Source organism: Lates calcarifer, linkage group LG13, assembly GCF_001640805.2.
Source record: "Lates calcarifer isolate ASB-BC8 linkage group LG13, TLL_Latcal_v3, whole genome shotgun sequence".
NCBI classification, from domain to species: domain Eukaryota; kingdom Metazoa; phylum Chordata; class Actinopteri; family Centropomidae; genus Lates; species Lates calcarifer.
This window is the reverse complement of record NC_066845.1, coordinates 1,980,611-1,997,185: the sequence shown is the minus strand read 5'-3', so window position 1 is coordinate 1,997,185 and position 16,575 is coordinate 1,980,611. Positions and strand designations below refer to the sequence as shown.

Genomic DNA, 16,575 nt, shown 5'->3' with positions numbered 1-16,575 from the left:
GATCTTCCAAAAACATGACATTAAATCATAGAAGCTCAGTCTGTTAAGAATTTACAGGTTTATTCAGTTTCCCCTTTCAGTCCCTGTGTAGTCACATGATGCCTCACTGTCCCCTGTTGTACAGCCCAGAAATAATCAGGTTAAACACATCATTCATCTATGTGACTATTGTGAACGTTTACTCACCTTAATCTTAATCTGTAAAACAAGGAATTGCTCTCTTTTTTTTACAGCTGAAAAGTAGCATGTACACATCTTATATATGGATATAGAGGGGTTAAGTTTCAGACAACTGATGCTGTACTGGGGGGGAAATAGAGAGTGGAAAGTCTTGGGAATTCAGTTTCTTGACTGTGACTTAGGGCAAAAACCAAACAAATGAAGTGAACAATGGTTACTTACACTCATGGGAAGTTCAGTGATTCAGACTTCCTTTAAGTTTCCTGGGCAGGGTGATGCAATTTATTTCCACTTACAGTATATAAAGGGTCAGTGTCTGTTTGCAGGGCCGTTAATGTTTGATGCCTTTGTAATGGAGTGCCTCTGGATACACACAGGTGGGTAAAGCTTTTTCAACCTTCAAGTGAATATTTAGCCTTGAATGAGGCATGGCTATAGGAATGGCAATGTTGGCTAATCAATCTATTCACCATTTTGGTCAAGACTAAAATATCTCAGCACATTTTTTTTTTTTGCAAACATTCATCCACATAAAGCCAAATGACTGCCTATTCTTCAGGTGACACTATGAGGTTGACATTCGTGATTTAAGTGAAATACCTCAACAACTATTGGATGGACTGCCATGCCATTTACTACAGACATGTTCTTCTCTGGATGTCTGGATGAATTGTAATATTTTGGTGTTGCCTTAAAGGTGCTATATGTAAGTTTTTGCTATTGCTACATTGCCATCAGTAGGATTAACAACTGTTTACTCACCAGTCCAGAAAAAATGTTGCAAGTTCACTCGGCAAGAGCTGTCTTTAGCAGTGGAAATCAATGTCAATGTTAACTCTTGCTTTACTGTTCTTATCATTTCTAAGCTTTGTGCTTTACTCACATGCTAAATTAAAATGGTTGATATAGCAAACATCAGCATGTTAGCATTATCAGTCTGAGCATGTTAGCATGCTGACATCAGTATTTAACTCAAAGGAGCACTGTGTTTAAATACAGCTTCACAGAGCTGCCAGCATGGCTGTAGACTCTTAGTTTTGTTAAATGTTTAAGTGTGAGTATAGTGAGACCTCCATTCTGCATCATTTCTACCACCAACAAAATTAACACCAAAGCGTGCTGGGAGAGACTGTATCCACTTTGTAGATCTGTGCCATGAGAACAGTCTGAGTCAATGTACAACATGATGGAATAGATGGGCAGAGGTGTATGTTTGTGTACAGTGGACCAGTTTTCAGCCTACATGTAGCAACCCAGGTGGCGTGTTTGTGTTTACGGAAGCCTGGGGGCTGGTGGACCTCTGTCAGAACAGCAAACCCTCCGTGGTGTCCATGTAAGTCTGTTTTGTACTGACCGCAGGCACACACTAATTTGTTTTGTCTAGTTTGTCCAAATCAGATCTTACTTCTGCAGCTTGACAAATTGGAGGCCATTTGTTGTTAATTCAAAAATATTTTTTTCACATGGACCATAGACTTGCTATAAGCTCTGACACATTGCCTGGCTTTGTGACTGGCTAATTAGAATCCCTCTGATTGCCAGTCTATGACAATGAAAAGCTAATCAGATAAGTTAAAACACTCACAGAAGACTATGATGTGTTCTTGATTAACAACAGCATGAAGATCTTTGTCTTCATCTTCTTAACTGTTGCAGCAAGAAGGGAGCAGGAAGTTGACGTTGGCTCATTCTAGCTGCAGGAGCTGCAGCAGAGGATGAATGTGCACAGGCAGGCCTGGCTGAGGATGAGAGCAAAGGTTTCTAGATTTGTGAGATATAGCACTGCAGTGAGATCTCTTAGCAGGGCCTCTCCATAACATATCTTCTTTATTGTCAAGAATAGGAAAGCAATTTATAGACCGGATGCTGTTGTGATACTGACTCATGCAAAGCTACAGTTACATGGAAGCAAATTGTTCTTATTGCTATGACAGATTAGTCAAAAACTGACTTGAAGTTCAAGTGGAAAGTAGCCAAATGGAAATTTTGTACGCCTACATAAAATGTGTTTTCTGTCAAGTTGAATTTCCCATTCTTAGATTATCTGTGACATGACTTTTACTGGATCTTGCTAACTAAAAAAAATCATCCCATGTGGTTTGACTGCTTTTGGATCCTGAAAAGTGATGCCAGTACCACTGTTTTTGGATTGATTCTTTCAGTTTAACCTTTAATGATTCCAAAATATTTTGACAAGCATTCAGTATTTCCGCTTAGCATTTTATTGTCATATTGGGGGGAGTGTCAAAAGCATTTAAACCACTGATTCCCAATCTGGCAGTGAGAGACCCAGAAAATATGTCGTAAGATGAATCTAAGAGGTCGAAAAATGATTAATGGAACAGGAGAATTAAAAACATATTTTGATATTTTCCTGAGGAAAGTTGTTTTTTTCCCTTTGGCCTCTAAAAATGATAAAGCAATCTGAGAGGGTAAAATCCCTTGTAGGTTAATACAGACTGTATTAAACCCATGACAAGGGGATCACATAGGCACTGGGTCATTTTAAGTACATACAGCCCAAGTCAAAAAGCCACTGATTCAGGCCATATTGAGATACACAGAAAATCACCTGAATGCAGAACAATGAGCAAAATTGTGACTAAAAATAAAGTAATGAATTTCTTTGTGTGGGCAATGTCACTGCCTTTAAAATTACAGTACAGTCAATAAGTAAGGTCCATTATAAAGCATTGGATTACATGACTAGCAGCATGTGAGCCCTGAGCTACAACTTTATGTTCTGTGCACTCTCCTTTGCCACATTCACCACATTATGTGACAAAGCATTGTGATGATGGTGAAAGAAAGTTTTAGAATCCGCTCCTTGAACAATGGCTCCTGCTGCTGTTTGACATTTGGCAGAAAGACCAGCATTTCAATATGGATTATTCATCAGCGGTTTGATCCTCCACTCAAATGTCACCACAACAATGCCTCTGACTTGGCAGCAGTGTCTGTCTTTCTGCAGCTCCACGGGGTAAGGAATTGGCAATAATTACCACATCTAATGTGGCCTTCAGAAAAATTGAGACTTTGTGTTCAAACTCTTTTGCTTTTCAAATTATTATCATTACCATTTTATTGAGAAGCAAGGAAAGAAATGAGAATCTTGGCATCACTGCAATATTGCGGTCTGTGCTCTGACTTATGATGCTTTTAAAGAAGATGTAAATATGCCTAATGCAGGAAATGTGTGAACTGCTGTAGCATAACATGATGTCACAGATGACCAATGGATGTAACAGACCCATGACCACAAAGAAAATATCAAATGTATTTACTTAACGTGCAGCTTCACGTCAGTAATGGCTCTACAGACCCAGTTTGTGGCAAAAAGCTACAGTGGGTTCTGTAAAGGCAGAATCGGACCTGATAGCAGAGAGTGTAAATAGATTATTTTTCTTTAAACCGAGTATTTAATTTTTTGCCACTTGGGTAAAACAATAAGCTGTACATATAATATTGTTCTGCAGTTTGGTATTCGGCAGGCACACAGTGGCTTTTACACAGCTTTATCACTAGGATTGTGACAATTAAAGCGTGAGTGTGAAATTGAACCAAAGTTCAGTTTGAAAACCAAAACAATGACATTAAAGATGCTAAAATGCTCTGCAGAGCTGAGGGAACTGCAAAGTCAGGTAATACTTCTCTGTTTGTGTCATTACTAAGCAATTCACACTATATGTAGACATTATAACATTAATTTTACTAGACCATGACTTTGTTATTTGTGTTAAATTAACATTATTCAATTGTTGCATTCATCCATTGTTTCAGATGATTTTTTTTTATTTGATCATGTTAATCATTGATTAATTGTTTTGTAATCTTAACTATACAAAATTTTTGATTAGTACATTTCATCTGCGGCAACATAATAGAAGATACTATTATATCACTTAATTGCACTGACAAAGAATGAGTAGAACTTTTCTCTAAATTTCCTGTTGTATGTATGGAATGAGTAAACAGAGCACCAGGGCATGGTCTTATTGGATCCAGCTGGGCCTGGACAGAGGTTGCTGCATTCAGCTGGCCCCAATTCTCCAAGACATGGGAGTAAAACAAAAGACTCTGTGTTTATCAGACAAGAGTTTCCATCACTAGAGCATGACATAAAAGGATACATGTGCTATTTTATTAGTTTATATTTTGAGGCCTGTTACAAAAATAGAAAGGGGAGGGGGATAGCCTAAAATGATCATAATCCCTTCAGGTCTTTAGATGTTTTTACTAATCTCACAAATTAGAGCCACAGTCAATGGAATAAATCACCATAATTCTTGGACTACTCATAAATTATGTGACTTCTCTGTCAGCTGAGGGTGATTCATATGGATATAGTATAGGGATACTAGTTACATTGACATTGTCTGTCTGCAGGAAAATCATCCAATTTCCTGCAGACGCGGAACTTCTAATATCCATTGTAATGTTGGGGTATACTGGCCAGCTGACTTCTATTACCCACCACTGGTCTGGAGTAAAAACATTCACAGTGCCTATCCACACCTGTCAATGGTTATAGATGAGGTCTAGGATGGCTGTCATATGTGATGAGTGGAAGAAAATCAACACATAAAACACTAATAGAAAAACCAGCCTCTGGGTAACTTAAAAAAAATCTACTCTGTTTAATTTCTCTTTCCACCAGAGCTCATTCATGGTTTCCATGAAACAGACTCTTGGCGTCAATACAGAGTGGAAGGTCTTTGCTTGCATTGGAAGGAGGTGCTTGTTGAACTGCTGTCAGGTAGAAAATCTGTGATAAAATTGTGCTGCTCTTGCCTTCAGGCGCAGTGTCCCAAAGGCCAACATGAAATGAAAGTCAAGCTTTTACAAGTCAAGGACCACCAACACGAGTATCAGACTGCAAATCCCTATGTGTCCCAAGAAACCATATCTGGGAAGACTTTACATAACAATTACATAACTTTCTACAGCCTACGTTGCATGAGAAAGGATGGATGCTGACAGCTATTACTCACCCCCTTTCTTCTGTCATTGTGCATTAAAGGACAAGTCTATCCTTTCTACATTTTCTTATTGTCAACAAATCCCATGAAAAGACCAAAGTGCCCGTGTAGCCAAAGCCTGATATAGCTTATTCCTCTGTGCCACAGAGCTCTATTAAAAGCACATGACTGACAACTGGTGAAACTTTCCCTCATTACCATGAATATGGGGACTGTAGTTTATTTTGACTCATCCCATATACACCATGGCCTGCTGCCATAAACACTTGCTAGCACATTAAATGTGTATTAATCCAACAAATGCCCTATTAACTCCTGTTTGAGAGGCATTCGTTGAAAATTACAGCACCCGGCTGTATTAGGAAATTATTTAGCCTTGTTAAAAAAAAAAAAAAAACTATAAATTTGTGACCTGTTTTTAAAGGTGTACATCTTCAGTAAGAATGAATGGCCTTTGGGCTGAGTGCCACAGACTGGTGAGGGAAGTCAGGGAGTACTGAAAGACTGACAAATGCATTGTTGGTTTGGGTTGTTGGCATCAAGGAAGATATAGAATTGTACCAGCCTTTTAAGAGAAGACTGGTTTTTGGGTGGATTTGTTACCTTTGGACAGAGCCTGGCTTACTGTATCCCCCTATGTTAAGATAAGCTAACCAGCTGCTGGCTGTAGTTTTGTGTTTATCCCACCAACATGAAAGTGGTATCCATTTTCTCATCTAACTCTTGGTAAGAAAGCAAGTAAGAGTATTTTACAAAGTGTTGACCTATTCCTTTAGACTATTCTTCTTCAAGAACATTTGGCAGTTCCTGAGCCACAGTTTGAGAACCACTTCCATAGGCTGCTACAATAGTCATTACAAACCCCATGAAACTGTACACCCCAGATTGAAGATCTTCCTCTGCTCTCTTCCACAGGCCGTGAGGACATTGCCCTTCTTGTCTGTGAACTAAAACTTGCAGTAACAAAAGCTCACATCCGACGTAGCTCAGACAGGTACATGGGAAGTTCTCTTTCAAAGTGGTGAGCTCCCTTCCTTCCTGGCCCTGAGAGGACAAACTGTGAGGGGGCTCTGTGTGAGCAGGAGGGATCCAGTTGCAGGCAGCTGAATCGGTGCTCTGTTGGGTCTCCCCTGGACACTGTCATAGCGTGTTTGCTGAAGGCGGGTCAATGAGGACTTTCTTTGGCAGAGGAATTTCACAGCACACGACAGCGCACACACAAACACACACTGCAACTAGTGCAGCCCTGCAACCCAGATCCCTGCTACTCTGGTGAGAACGGAAGTGGATGTTGCTGAAGCAGGAGGTGAAAGAAGGCTGTCAAAGAAAGCTGGTCTACTGGTTTAAATTTCACTTGATGACATTGATTGGTCATTTGTTATAACCGCAATGCGTTCATCGTATCTTCTGTAATGAGGTGGAACAGAGCAGTTGTGAGGCACAAACAGAAGGAGTGTTTACATGGTGAATTTTCATCTGTCAAATAGATTATACCATGAAAGTTGTACCACCCCTGTCACAAGAAATAAAATATATTTCAAAAGGAGCCAATTTATCTGTGAGGTGATTACATGAAGCTTCTTTACTGCAACTGGGCCTCACCTATACTGATAATACAAGGAGGAAAATTGCTCTGGATCTCAGGGTCATACCTTGTGTTTTTGGTTTCAACAATTTTTGTGACCTGAAGTGGAGTTTTTATTTGAGCCTGACCAATAAACAGACTGATTCTAGCTTATCACTGATATAAATGTCAAACACATTCCCATGGCAATTCAGAAACACAATTGCCATTACACAGTTTGTCCACAAGAGGTCACTAACTAGTTCAAAAAACAATCTCAACTCAAGGTCACCTTACATGCATGTTTTTGACCGTATCACATGGTCTTCATCGGCAGCTAAATTTTGCTCAGCTGCTGTGTTAAACTTAAAAACATTATTAAAAAAACATTTTGAACACTTCTGTGAGATCTTGTCCGTTTTGTCTTTTTAAAGTTGATCAGTTTAACATTCAGAATATAGTTGTTGTGAGTTGACTTGTCATGGATTGAAAAACATAGGTGTTACTAAAAGCATTAATGATGGCTCTGTTCTCTTAAACTGTCCCACTAATGCTGCATTTCAGACAACTCAGAAGTTGAGATTTTCCTGCCTCTTAGAAACAGTACAATAGAATGTCACTCAAAGCTGAGGGTCCTACTTGTGAACTTGGGGCAAGTCCATCTTCCCCTTCTTCATGGAGAAGCAGTTGTTTCACTTCACACAATTTTATTATTTACACCTGTGTTTTTATTACTCGGTGTGTCTGCCATGAAAATTGTAATTTAATCTTTAACGTATGTAATAAAATGTTGAACTTTTTTCAAAATAACAGTAAATTTTACAGAGGGTTTTTGGTGGCTGTTGGAAGTTTCCTTCAAGGGTGTGTGGGGTGGCTGAGGGGGGCTGGACTCATGGGCTCAGTATCTCTAAAATCCTCTGTGTGGCCCTGAAAATGCTGCTATTGCAACAAGCAGCTTCAACATCAAATGTGTTCAGTGATTTAAAACCGCACATAAAACCTGACTGACCACAAATACACACACAACGTATATGTTACACGTACAATGTGAGAGGACCCTGCTCTCTAAAAAGACACACCTTCAGCTGTAGGAACTCCAATTTTGTTTCCCTCGATGTCAGCTGAGGGCGACAGAGGGAGGTGTTCCCCCCTCCCGGTTCTCAAGATTTCCCTCGGTCCACAATAAACTTTCATTTTGGGAAGTCGACACACACACATACACACACACAACGGCGGTCGTCATCTTGTCCTGCAACTGTTCCCCGGGAGAGCTGGACCAGCCTTGACTTGACGTTCATTGTACTTTGCAAAACGCGCGAAAGGGATACTGGAGAAAACATAGGAAGCGCACAGGTGGAGCTCTCCGGAGCGTCTTTTTGTAAAAAAAAAAAAAAATTGCTGTCACCTTCTGGAGGGAGGCTACAGGGATACAAAAGGGGGACAAGACAATGACAGAAAGCAGCAGTTTCACTGCAGGTTAATCCAACAGTTTTTGCTTTGTTGCTTTGTTTTTGTTTTCCGGTTCGTTCACTCCTCGCGCGACCCCTCAATGAACACCTGGAATGGAAAAACTTTATCTGCCTCGTCTGGACTGTAGTAAAAACTCCCAAGAAAGAATGAAGTAACCGCTATGGAGCCGGACAATGCCCCGTACTCCAAACTCAAAACCACTGGAGTCGGGGGGTGAGTCGATACAATTTTAAGTCCAAACAAAATAGCTGTTTTCTCTTTCTTTTTTATGCGTTATCAAGTTCACGAGGAAGTCATTCGTGTGCTCATGAACATCACCTGCGTCTTGACAAAGATATTCGTGTTTAGTCGCCAGCAACGTTGATAGAAATTGTAATATTTTCCACAAGTGGTCTGAAAAACTTGCTGCAGAATTTGTTGACAGTTATCCTGAGAAATTACAGAATATTTTATTACTTGAAAAAAATAGATAGTCAGAAATTGGAACAGGTGGTGTGTTTTAATAGGTTTCAGGTTAGTTTATGGAAACAATTTTGTCTGCTCCTATCATAGTTCAGTGGAAGTCAGTGTAGTCTGCTGTACTGTTCTCGGGGTTGTGTCTTTGCAGCTTGTATCAGAATGAGCTGCCAGAGGATCTGGGACTGATTTGAGGGAGATGTATGAGAGGAGGAGAAAGTCCTCTCCTTCTCTTCCTCCTCCTCCTCCTCCTTTTCTCTCCTCCCTACTGTGCATCTCACTCAGCTGGTTGGCTAGCTGTCCCAATGGGAGGGGAGATAAAAGTCAAAATGTTGCATCATATAACCCTGCTGGACATATGAAAGACTTGGTAACAAACTGCACACCCCCACCTTTTTTTTTTTTTAAAGTTTCTGCTGCTAATGTCAGTATAGCGAGAGAGCAGTGGGACATAAAGAGGGAGAGAGGAAAACTTTTAAGAGCCTCAGCTGGCAGTCAGTGTGCCAGTGGTTGACCAATGGTTTTTTCTGCGGCTCTCTGGAAAACCACAAATGTTAAAGATTTCCTCTAACTGCTTTCATTATGGCACTTGTCACTGAGCCCGTGCCACTTCAAACATCACTAGCTCAACAAGCGTCCAGTTTTATGTGCCGCGTATGACGAAAACACTGCTCCAGGGAAAAAAAAAGCAACATTATCTCTGGGATATTATGAGTTTGCACTCCCTCCAGAGATAATATAACGCCTTTAGAGCTGCATCAGCTCTACATGTGAGCAGTCAACACTCCTGTTATCACTTGTCTCAAGATATAAATGTCACTGAGAAATCAATGGTGGAACATTTGCTGTGCATTGCATGGTGTGAGGTGATAAATGTCAGTGTTGTCATGCGAAAATGGAGTTGATCTATTTCCGATTGAAGGATTACATGGTCTTTTGTGGGGCTGAGGAAATTCTGCACCTTTTTAGACCCATGAAATCCTCCTTTCAAAACTTGCAGTCAAAAAGTGCAGAGCACAATATAATCAAGGTGGTTTTGTCTCAGTGACCGAAAAGTTCAGATTGATTTATGAGACTGGTTACAACTGTCTTTATCTTTTACTTGAAATTGTAGGTTTTAAAGTGAGAGTGTGGTTTAGGGTTGTCAGAGGTGGTCCAGCGGGAGCGCTCACCTAACCCTGCTCAGTGGGAGCTTATCTGGTCAGGCAGCAAGATAAGACAAAGCCTGTTGTTTTGAAACAGATGTTAGGGCTGTTTGAGCAGAGCAGAGCTGCTGCTGATGCTTTCACTCACTCTGCAGCGTGCCTGCTTACTGTGGTAGGTGAATGTTCAGAGTTTTAGTGCGTCAGTTTCATCCCCACTTGTTACAACTTGGCTTGTACTATTTGCTGCAACTTCTGATTCACTGTTGAGACTTTTAATTAGATGAGTCAGGGATTAATTAGGAGCTGAGGCAATTAGTTGATTAAACATACAATCAGCCCCATCTCCTCTTTAAAGCTTCAAAAATGTTGACATTATCTTACTTTTCCTTTTCCATGTCATTCTGATGACTTGAATAAATTAATTTCTTTTTCTGTTTCTGATCAGACTTAGTAAGAAATATGAGGATAAAATGTTAGCACTCTGGTTACCTTTGAATTTGGAATTTATTATTACTTTTCACATTGCAGAGAATAACCATTAATCAAACCATATTTGAAAGATAAATGAATAGTAATAGAATAATCTCTAAGATTATCTGTCCTTGACTGTTTTTTTTTTTTTTCAATTTGTTTTCTTTCTCTGTAGGAGAGTTCTGATTCTTTGGACTATACTCTCTTGCACCTGCTCTCTAAGGCTTGCACAAGCACAAGGTAAGTAGTTTTACATATTTAGTATGTTGTTGTTTTATGAGATCTTAACTCATACAGGCACTGTGTGGTACTGGTAGCATCACAGTGTGGGGATGAGGAAATTTAAACAAATTTGTGGGAGGTTACAGTGACACTTTCAGGTGTCTCCTATGCACTACACAGCAGTGACAATATTCAGATCCTAAACCAGGTAATATTGTGGGTATATGATCAGCAGTGGAACACAGAATGAGTGAGGGAAGTCTAAAGTATGTAACCTTTTACATGGGCCCCTTGTTGTGCACTTGTTTACCCAAGTTATCCAGGGATTATCTAAAAGTGGCATCTAGATTTTCCCCTGGCTTGGTCAGCTGTGCCTCTGTCAGCATCACTGTTTGATCTATCAAGGCCAAAACCTCTGATTTAATATGTTTACCCAGGAAAGCATACTAAGTCTTTGTTAGAGATTGGCTGCTCTTTTTTGCCCTTTTCCCTTGAAGTGGTTGCTGTGTGCTGAACAGTTGAACTAGATTAGCAGGAAACTGCAGATGTCCTTCAAAAAATATCTTCTTATTCATGGCATTGTTTTCTCAGCTATTTGAGGATGGTAAAATTAGAGCACATCATACTCATCTTTCGCAGTGTCAGTAGATGCATTTTGAAAACCTGATATCTTAGTAGTTTTGCTGAAAGCACTGTACTTAATGTATCGACCTAAAAATGTGAAAAAAAACAGGTATGTTTTGTTCAGACATTTGAACTTGATGAACCTACAAACCTTTTGCAATCTGTAGCAGCATGTCTCCAAGCCTAAGCAAACCTCATAACCTTGTCTAATGTCTTAATAAAGATTTCCAAGGTGTTAGACAACCCGTCAGCCCTGATTCCTGATGTTTTCCCTGCTCGCTTGAAGTGTGATCTTTCTTATGTTGACTCACTGTCAGCTGTGCCTTGATGTCTGCTGCTTTCAGTCAGCTCTGTTATGTAACTTAAAGACCCTTATGAGCATGTTGTCTGATTTCGCTGCCAATCAAAATCTGCCAGATCTTATTCAATCAGAGCACTTTGCAGTTTCTAGATGCCTTTAGATAATGTGAGCCATCGCACTCAACGATAACTGTTGTTGGCAATTACTCTGTAATTCTGCCTTCGTCAGTTGATATTTTCCTCCCGTGATGACTGCTGAGTGCCTAGAGACCTGGATTTTTTTATATGTAAGGATGTGTTAATTTGCAAACTCTCAGATCCTAATGAGACTATAAATTTGTGCAGGCTGCAGTGTGGAAAAAACAGCACTGCTAATAAACTGTAAAAACATGCAGACTGTGTTTGAATCATTTAAAAGATGATGTCTATGTTGTCTACTCTTTTCATAAAGAGGTGGGTTGCAGTGGAAGTCTTGCATATGGGAAATGACTGTGCAAACTGCATGGTGCTGGCTACACTCCAGTGTATAAAAGACCCAATCCAGGGCTGGTGTATCACAGACTTTCCTAAGCAGACATCTACCACATGGGCTGCTACGTCTATGTTCTCACCTCAGGCTTCAGAAGGAAACTTGATTGTTAATATGCACTGGCCTTTAAATGTAATCTTTTTGCACAGTTACCCTGGCTACACATATGTTAACAACCTACACACAAGCTCAGACGGCTCAGAGCCTCATCAAGGTCTGCTGCTGCGCAGCATCCCTGGAGCAGATTTAGGGGCTCAATATGTCACTGTAGATGTAATACCAACTATCTTCCAGATGATGGCTCACCTATTACAATATAGCAGCCCTGGGGTGACTGGTTGACCCTCCACCCGTTGGAGGCCGTCTAGGCACAAAGCAAACTGTGTGAATAATAATGATGGTGGTAAATAATTCATATATAATAAGGTAAAGACATATACCCTGGGAAAGCACTCCTTGGTGTAAGGAATAATGATGTCCTGTCACTCACTAAGACCTTTTGACAAAAAAATGATCCATTTTAATGTGGAATGGGAAAAGTTTTGGCTGAGTTTGAGACCTTTGGTAATATCTGATGGCCTGTCGATACATTAATGTGCCGAGTCACCAGCCAACAAAATACTCATTCTTTCCTGAGAAACTGTTACTCAAAACAATTGCAGAGTTCTTGAAAGAGAAGTTGTGATTCATTTAGCTGTGTTAAATGTTTAGAACCAGTTGTGTCACTTAATGCCAGCACCTTTCCTGAATGAACAAACAAAGTGTTTAAGTATCTATCCATTTCTATTCTTTGTCTCCATCAAAAGTCCTTTTAGTGTGAAGCAGCTGCAGGAAATCTTGAGTGTGCATTGACAGCATACTAATAGGTGAAAATGCATCTGTCTGTGCACGTGCCAGCACAGACAGATGCACGTGTCAGCACAGACAAATGCAAGTTATGTTATTTGCTACACTTGATCTTTAGCGGCACTTTGTCTCCAGGATGTTTTATTCTTAGTTCTCAGTTTTCAGCTTTTTTTTTTTCCCCAGCTCATCAGGAGGTCACAAAAAGCCTCAGGCGGCCTGCCTATCCGCTTAGATTTAGGTATGCAGGGAAAGCTGTGAAAGTAGATCACAAATCACAAAGTAAAAGAGCAGTTTTGCTTTCCTCATACCGTATTAACATTTCAAATGAGTGCTGTATGGGAAATCTAACTCAGGAAAGTCTTTGTTCTTGTTTCAGTTTCTGTTTTGTTTGTCTTCTTTGCTATCGAGCTGACCTCCCACTGACTGCGCACACTGAGCAGGGTTTCCCTCTTAACATGTACAGCGTCTGCACATGTTTATTTCAGTATTGCCCACATTTGTTTTGCATTAGTCTGGAAAAGCATTGATAGTTGAGATCCATATATAAGCTTTTAGTTTGTACGTTGCACGTACTGAGAGGATTAACGTACCATATTCAAGCTGATTGGCCGGGGATGATCAATTCTTTATTTTCCAACCTTGCTAAACTAAACAAAAAGCCTTTGTTTGACATTACTGATGACTTGCACCGGTGCCTAACAATAGACAATAGTATGATAATGGGAACAATTCCAATGTCTTTTGATGTTGGAACCAAAAACAGATTTTACTTTCTAAAAGCCCTGAATGTTATGCTTGTGAAAGTAATATCTAGATTTAAATAACCGTGGTGCTGTGGTTTCAGTGGTTCTCGGTGTGGGACCATCATGTTGAGTTTGGAGGTCACCAAGTACATTATTTTCAGGGCTTGAGAAGGTGATTTAGAGGTTAAGAAACAACTTTTCTCTTATTTTAGCTTTATTTCTTGTGCAAGACTAAATAGTGTCAAATCATTTGCTCAAGACTGTGTGTTTATTGTAAAGATTGCTCTAGAAACATAGGCAGTTTCTCGCTACGGTGAAATGTGGATTTAATTAAACTCAACAAAGGTGTGAATCCAATTAGGGGCAGTATACAGTACACACAACACTGTAATGTGTAAAAATTACCCACATTTTCCTCCCATGAGATGCAAGTAGCAATTAAAACCTGCAGAAAACGCTGCAGTATGTTTTCATGAGCTCAGACCCCTGTCAGAGCGATTGTCTTTAATCAGCAGACATTACCTGATAAAGCGAGATGACTCTTCTGTCTCTGCACTAATACACCTCTTAAAACCCCAACACTGTCCTCTCCAGGGACCCGTTCAATCTCCGTTTTCCAGAGATTGTTCTAATTAAGACTGATGTAATGATTACATAATTTGCAGCAATCGCCAAAACTGGATGTTGATGTGTGGCTTTATTGGAAAGTTAATGCAGCCTTTTTAAATTGCTTTTGCTGCTGCATTTCCATTCATCTGAGTTTAAACCTGTGAACTCCCTGCTTGGCGTGACAATAAAGTAAATTATTACTTATATTGCTGCACTTTTGTGTGTACTTTGATATAGATCAGTGCTCCTGAGTGGGAGGTTGTTAATAGGTGCACTTACACAAATTAATATGCTATCTTCTTTCAAATAGCTTATTAAGTGCACATAAAAGTCAAATGTTTAAGGCAATTAACCTCCTCTTTTTTCTTTTTAATTTTGAAATGTATAAATGTAATGTAATGTTTTTCTTTTATGTCCTTCTGTAATGCTTTTTGTAGTCTCTACCTTTACCAAAGAGTTAGCTTAAAGTTATCACTTTTAGAGGATTTAGAAAGAAGAAAGTCACGTACTTCATTATTTTATATAAGCTTGGAAATCATGATATCGTGATTTTGTGAAAAGGTCTACAAAGCTAAGAGTCACTGACTTCACTCTCTTTTGTTTTTCTGAAGATGTGGATGTTCTGCAGCAGCTCGGGCTTTCGGGGCGAAGGGCAGGCGGGTCATCATCTTCAGGTGCTCGATCCATCCCTAATGGCATCATCCCCTTTAAGTCTGGAGTTATCCTCACCCCGAGGGCACGTATCCAGGTGCCTCTGCGCACTGTCATCCCTGCTAACTACAGCTCCACCAATCTTTCCCTGATCCTCAGCCTGTCTGTTCACCGCATCAACAGCGCTTTTCTTTTCTCAGTGCAGTCTAAGAAACGGAAAGTGCAGCTCGCAGTGCAGTTCATCCCAGGCAAGGTCCTGGTACATGTGGGACACAGGAGCTCTGTGAGTTTCGACTATGATGTCCATGATGGCCGGTGGCATAGTCTGGCCTTGGACATCCAAGGTCATCAGGTGTTCTTACACACTTCTTGCGGAGAGAATAGCATACATACAGATTTGCCCTCTAAAAAAGTGGAGGCCCTGGATCCGGAGGGCTCTTTCCTGCTGGGCAAAATGAACCACAACTCGGTGCCGTTTGAAGGTGCCATCTGTCAGTTTGACATTTATCCCTCTGCTAAGGCAGCTCAAAACTATTGTGATTACATTAAGAAACATTGCAGAGAAGCCGACACGTATCGGCCCATGTTTCCACCCCTGCTACCTCTATTTTCCACAGACCCAAACATTACTGTTACTCATATAACTCCACTGTCAATGACGGAGCTTTCCAAGAAGGGCCAGAGACCTACTCTGGCCTTGATTGAGGAAAACACCAGGACTACAATTCTTGTTCCAACTGACCGCTTGCTAATGCAGAACAAAACATCTGTGTATCAGACTGCAAGCACTCCAAAACCTGGTGCTGTGTCTGTTTCTCCACCGGTTCATCCAGGGTTGGAAAGCCCGTTAAAATTTCCAACTCAAACGGTTACTACATCTCTTAGGATCAGCGTGACACCACCAAACCCAACTTTACATGCTGGTAAGAACACAAAGCAAGGACATACGAACACCCTGAAACCCTCTGGGAATAGTTTGGATTTACCTGCTTCCACCAGACCATCAGAGATGAAGCCAAACCTCCAGACCACAGCTGCTTCCACACAGGGGTCTCCTTCAAACGCCTACCTTCCCCATAAAGAGAAGTTGAGCACAGTAGCTCCAAAGAAACCTGAGCCAAAAGTGACCAGTGTGCAGGATGTCAAACCCACCTCGCTTATTCCAGTCACTCCAGCTGCAACAGATGGCTTCCAAACATTTGACCTGGAACCGACCCACTTCTCACTGCTGGCTGGACCACCTGGACTAAAGGGAGAACCAGGACCGCCGGTGAGTGTGTGAGCTCTAAACAAACACAACACAAACCTGCCTGTGAAACCCATGCATGAGTAAAAGCACATTTATTACACCTTTGAGTCACAATGAGTGCATCTTTGTGAATATTTGTTTATCTTATGATTTGTTTACACTATAGTGTTTTAGTGTTTATTTTATGAATGAATGCCTTATGAATTAGAGCAGTGGAATTGTAACAGATGCATGTTTTAATTCTTGGCTGCCATTTTTCTATGCTTCGGGCCAATTTCCTAATACCTCTTTGTATCACAATGATTATACAAGTGTGACAGCTTGTTGTTTAAATGTCAGTTTTTCCCTTTCTTTGATGTTGGAAACTGCTGCTGACGTGGATGCTGACATGTCTCTTGGTTGTGTGGTTTTGCAAATCTGGCAATCACTAAGCATTGCGTCTCAAAAATGTTTGCTGATTCGACAATAGACGTATTGCATGTGTTAATGACTGGGACTTTTTTGAACTGCTTCACTCCCTATCCTCAGTTGGTTTTC

The 16,575-nt window shown here is 40.5% G+C and overlaps 1 protein-coding gene across 1 annotated transcript in view; it reads left to right on the top strand.

The window, feature by feature from the left end:
• Positions 1 to 317: 317 nt before the first annotated feature.
• Positions 318 to 16,575, top strand: part of LOC108874454 (collagen alpha-1(XXVII) chain B-like) — a 70,389-nt gene continuing 54,131 nt past the window's right edge. The window contains 4 exon segments of the mRNA XM_018662958.2: positions 318 to 557; positions 6,075 to 8,406; positions 10,441 to 10,505; positions 14,750 to 16,059. Of these exon segments, the coding sequence (XP_018518474.1) occupies positions 8,354 to 8,406; positions 10,441 to 10,505; positions 14,750 to 16,059 (1,428 nt within the window). The 5' untranslated portion in view covers positions 318 to 557; positions 6,075 to 8,353.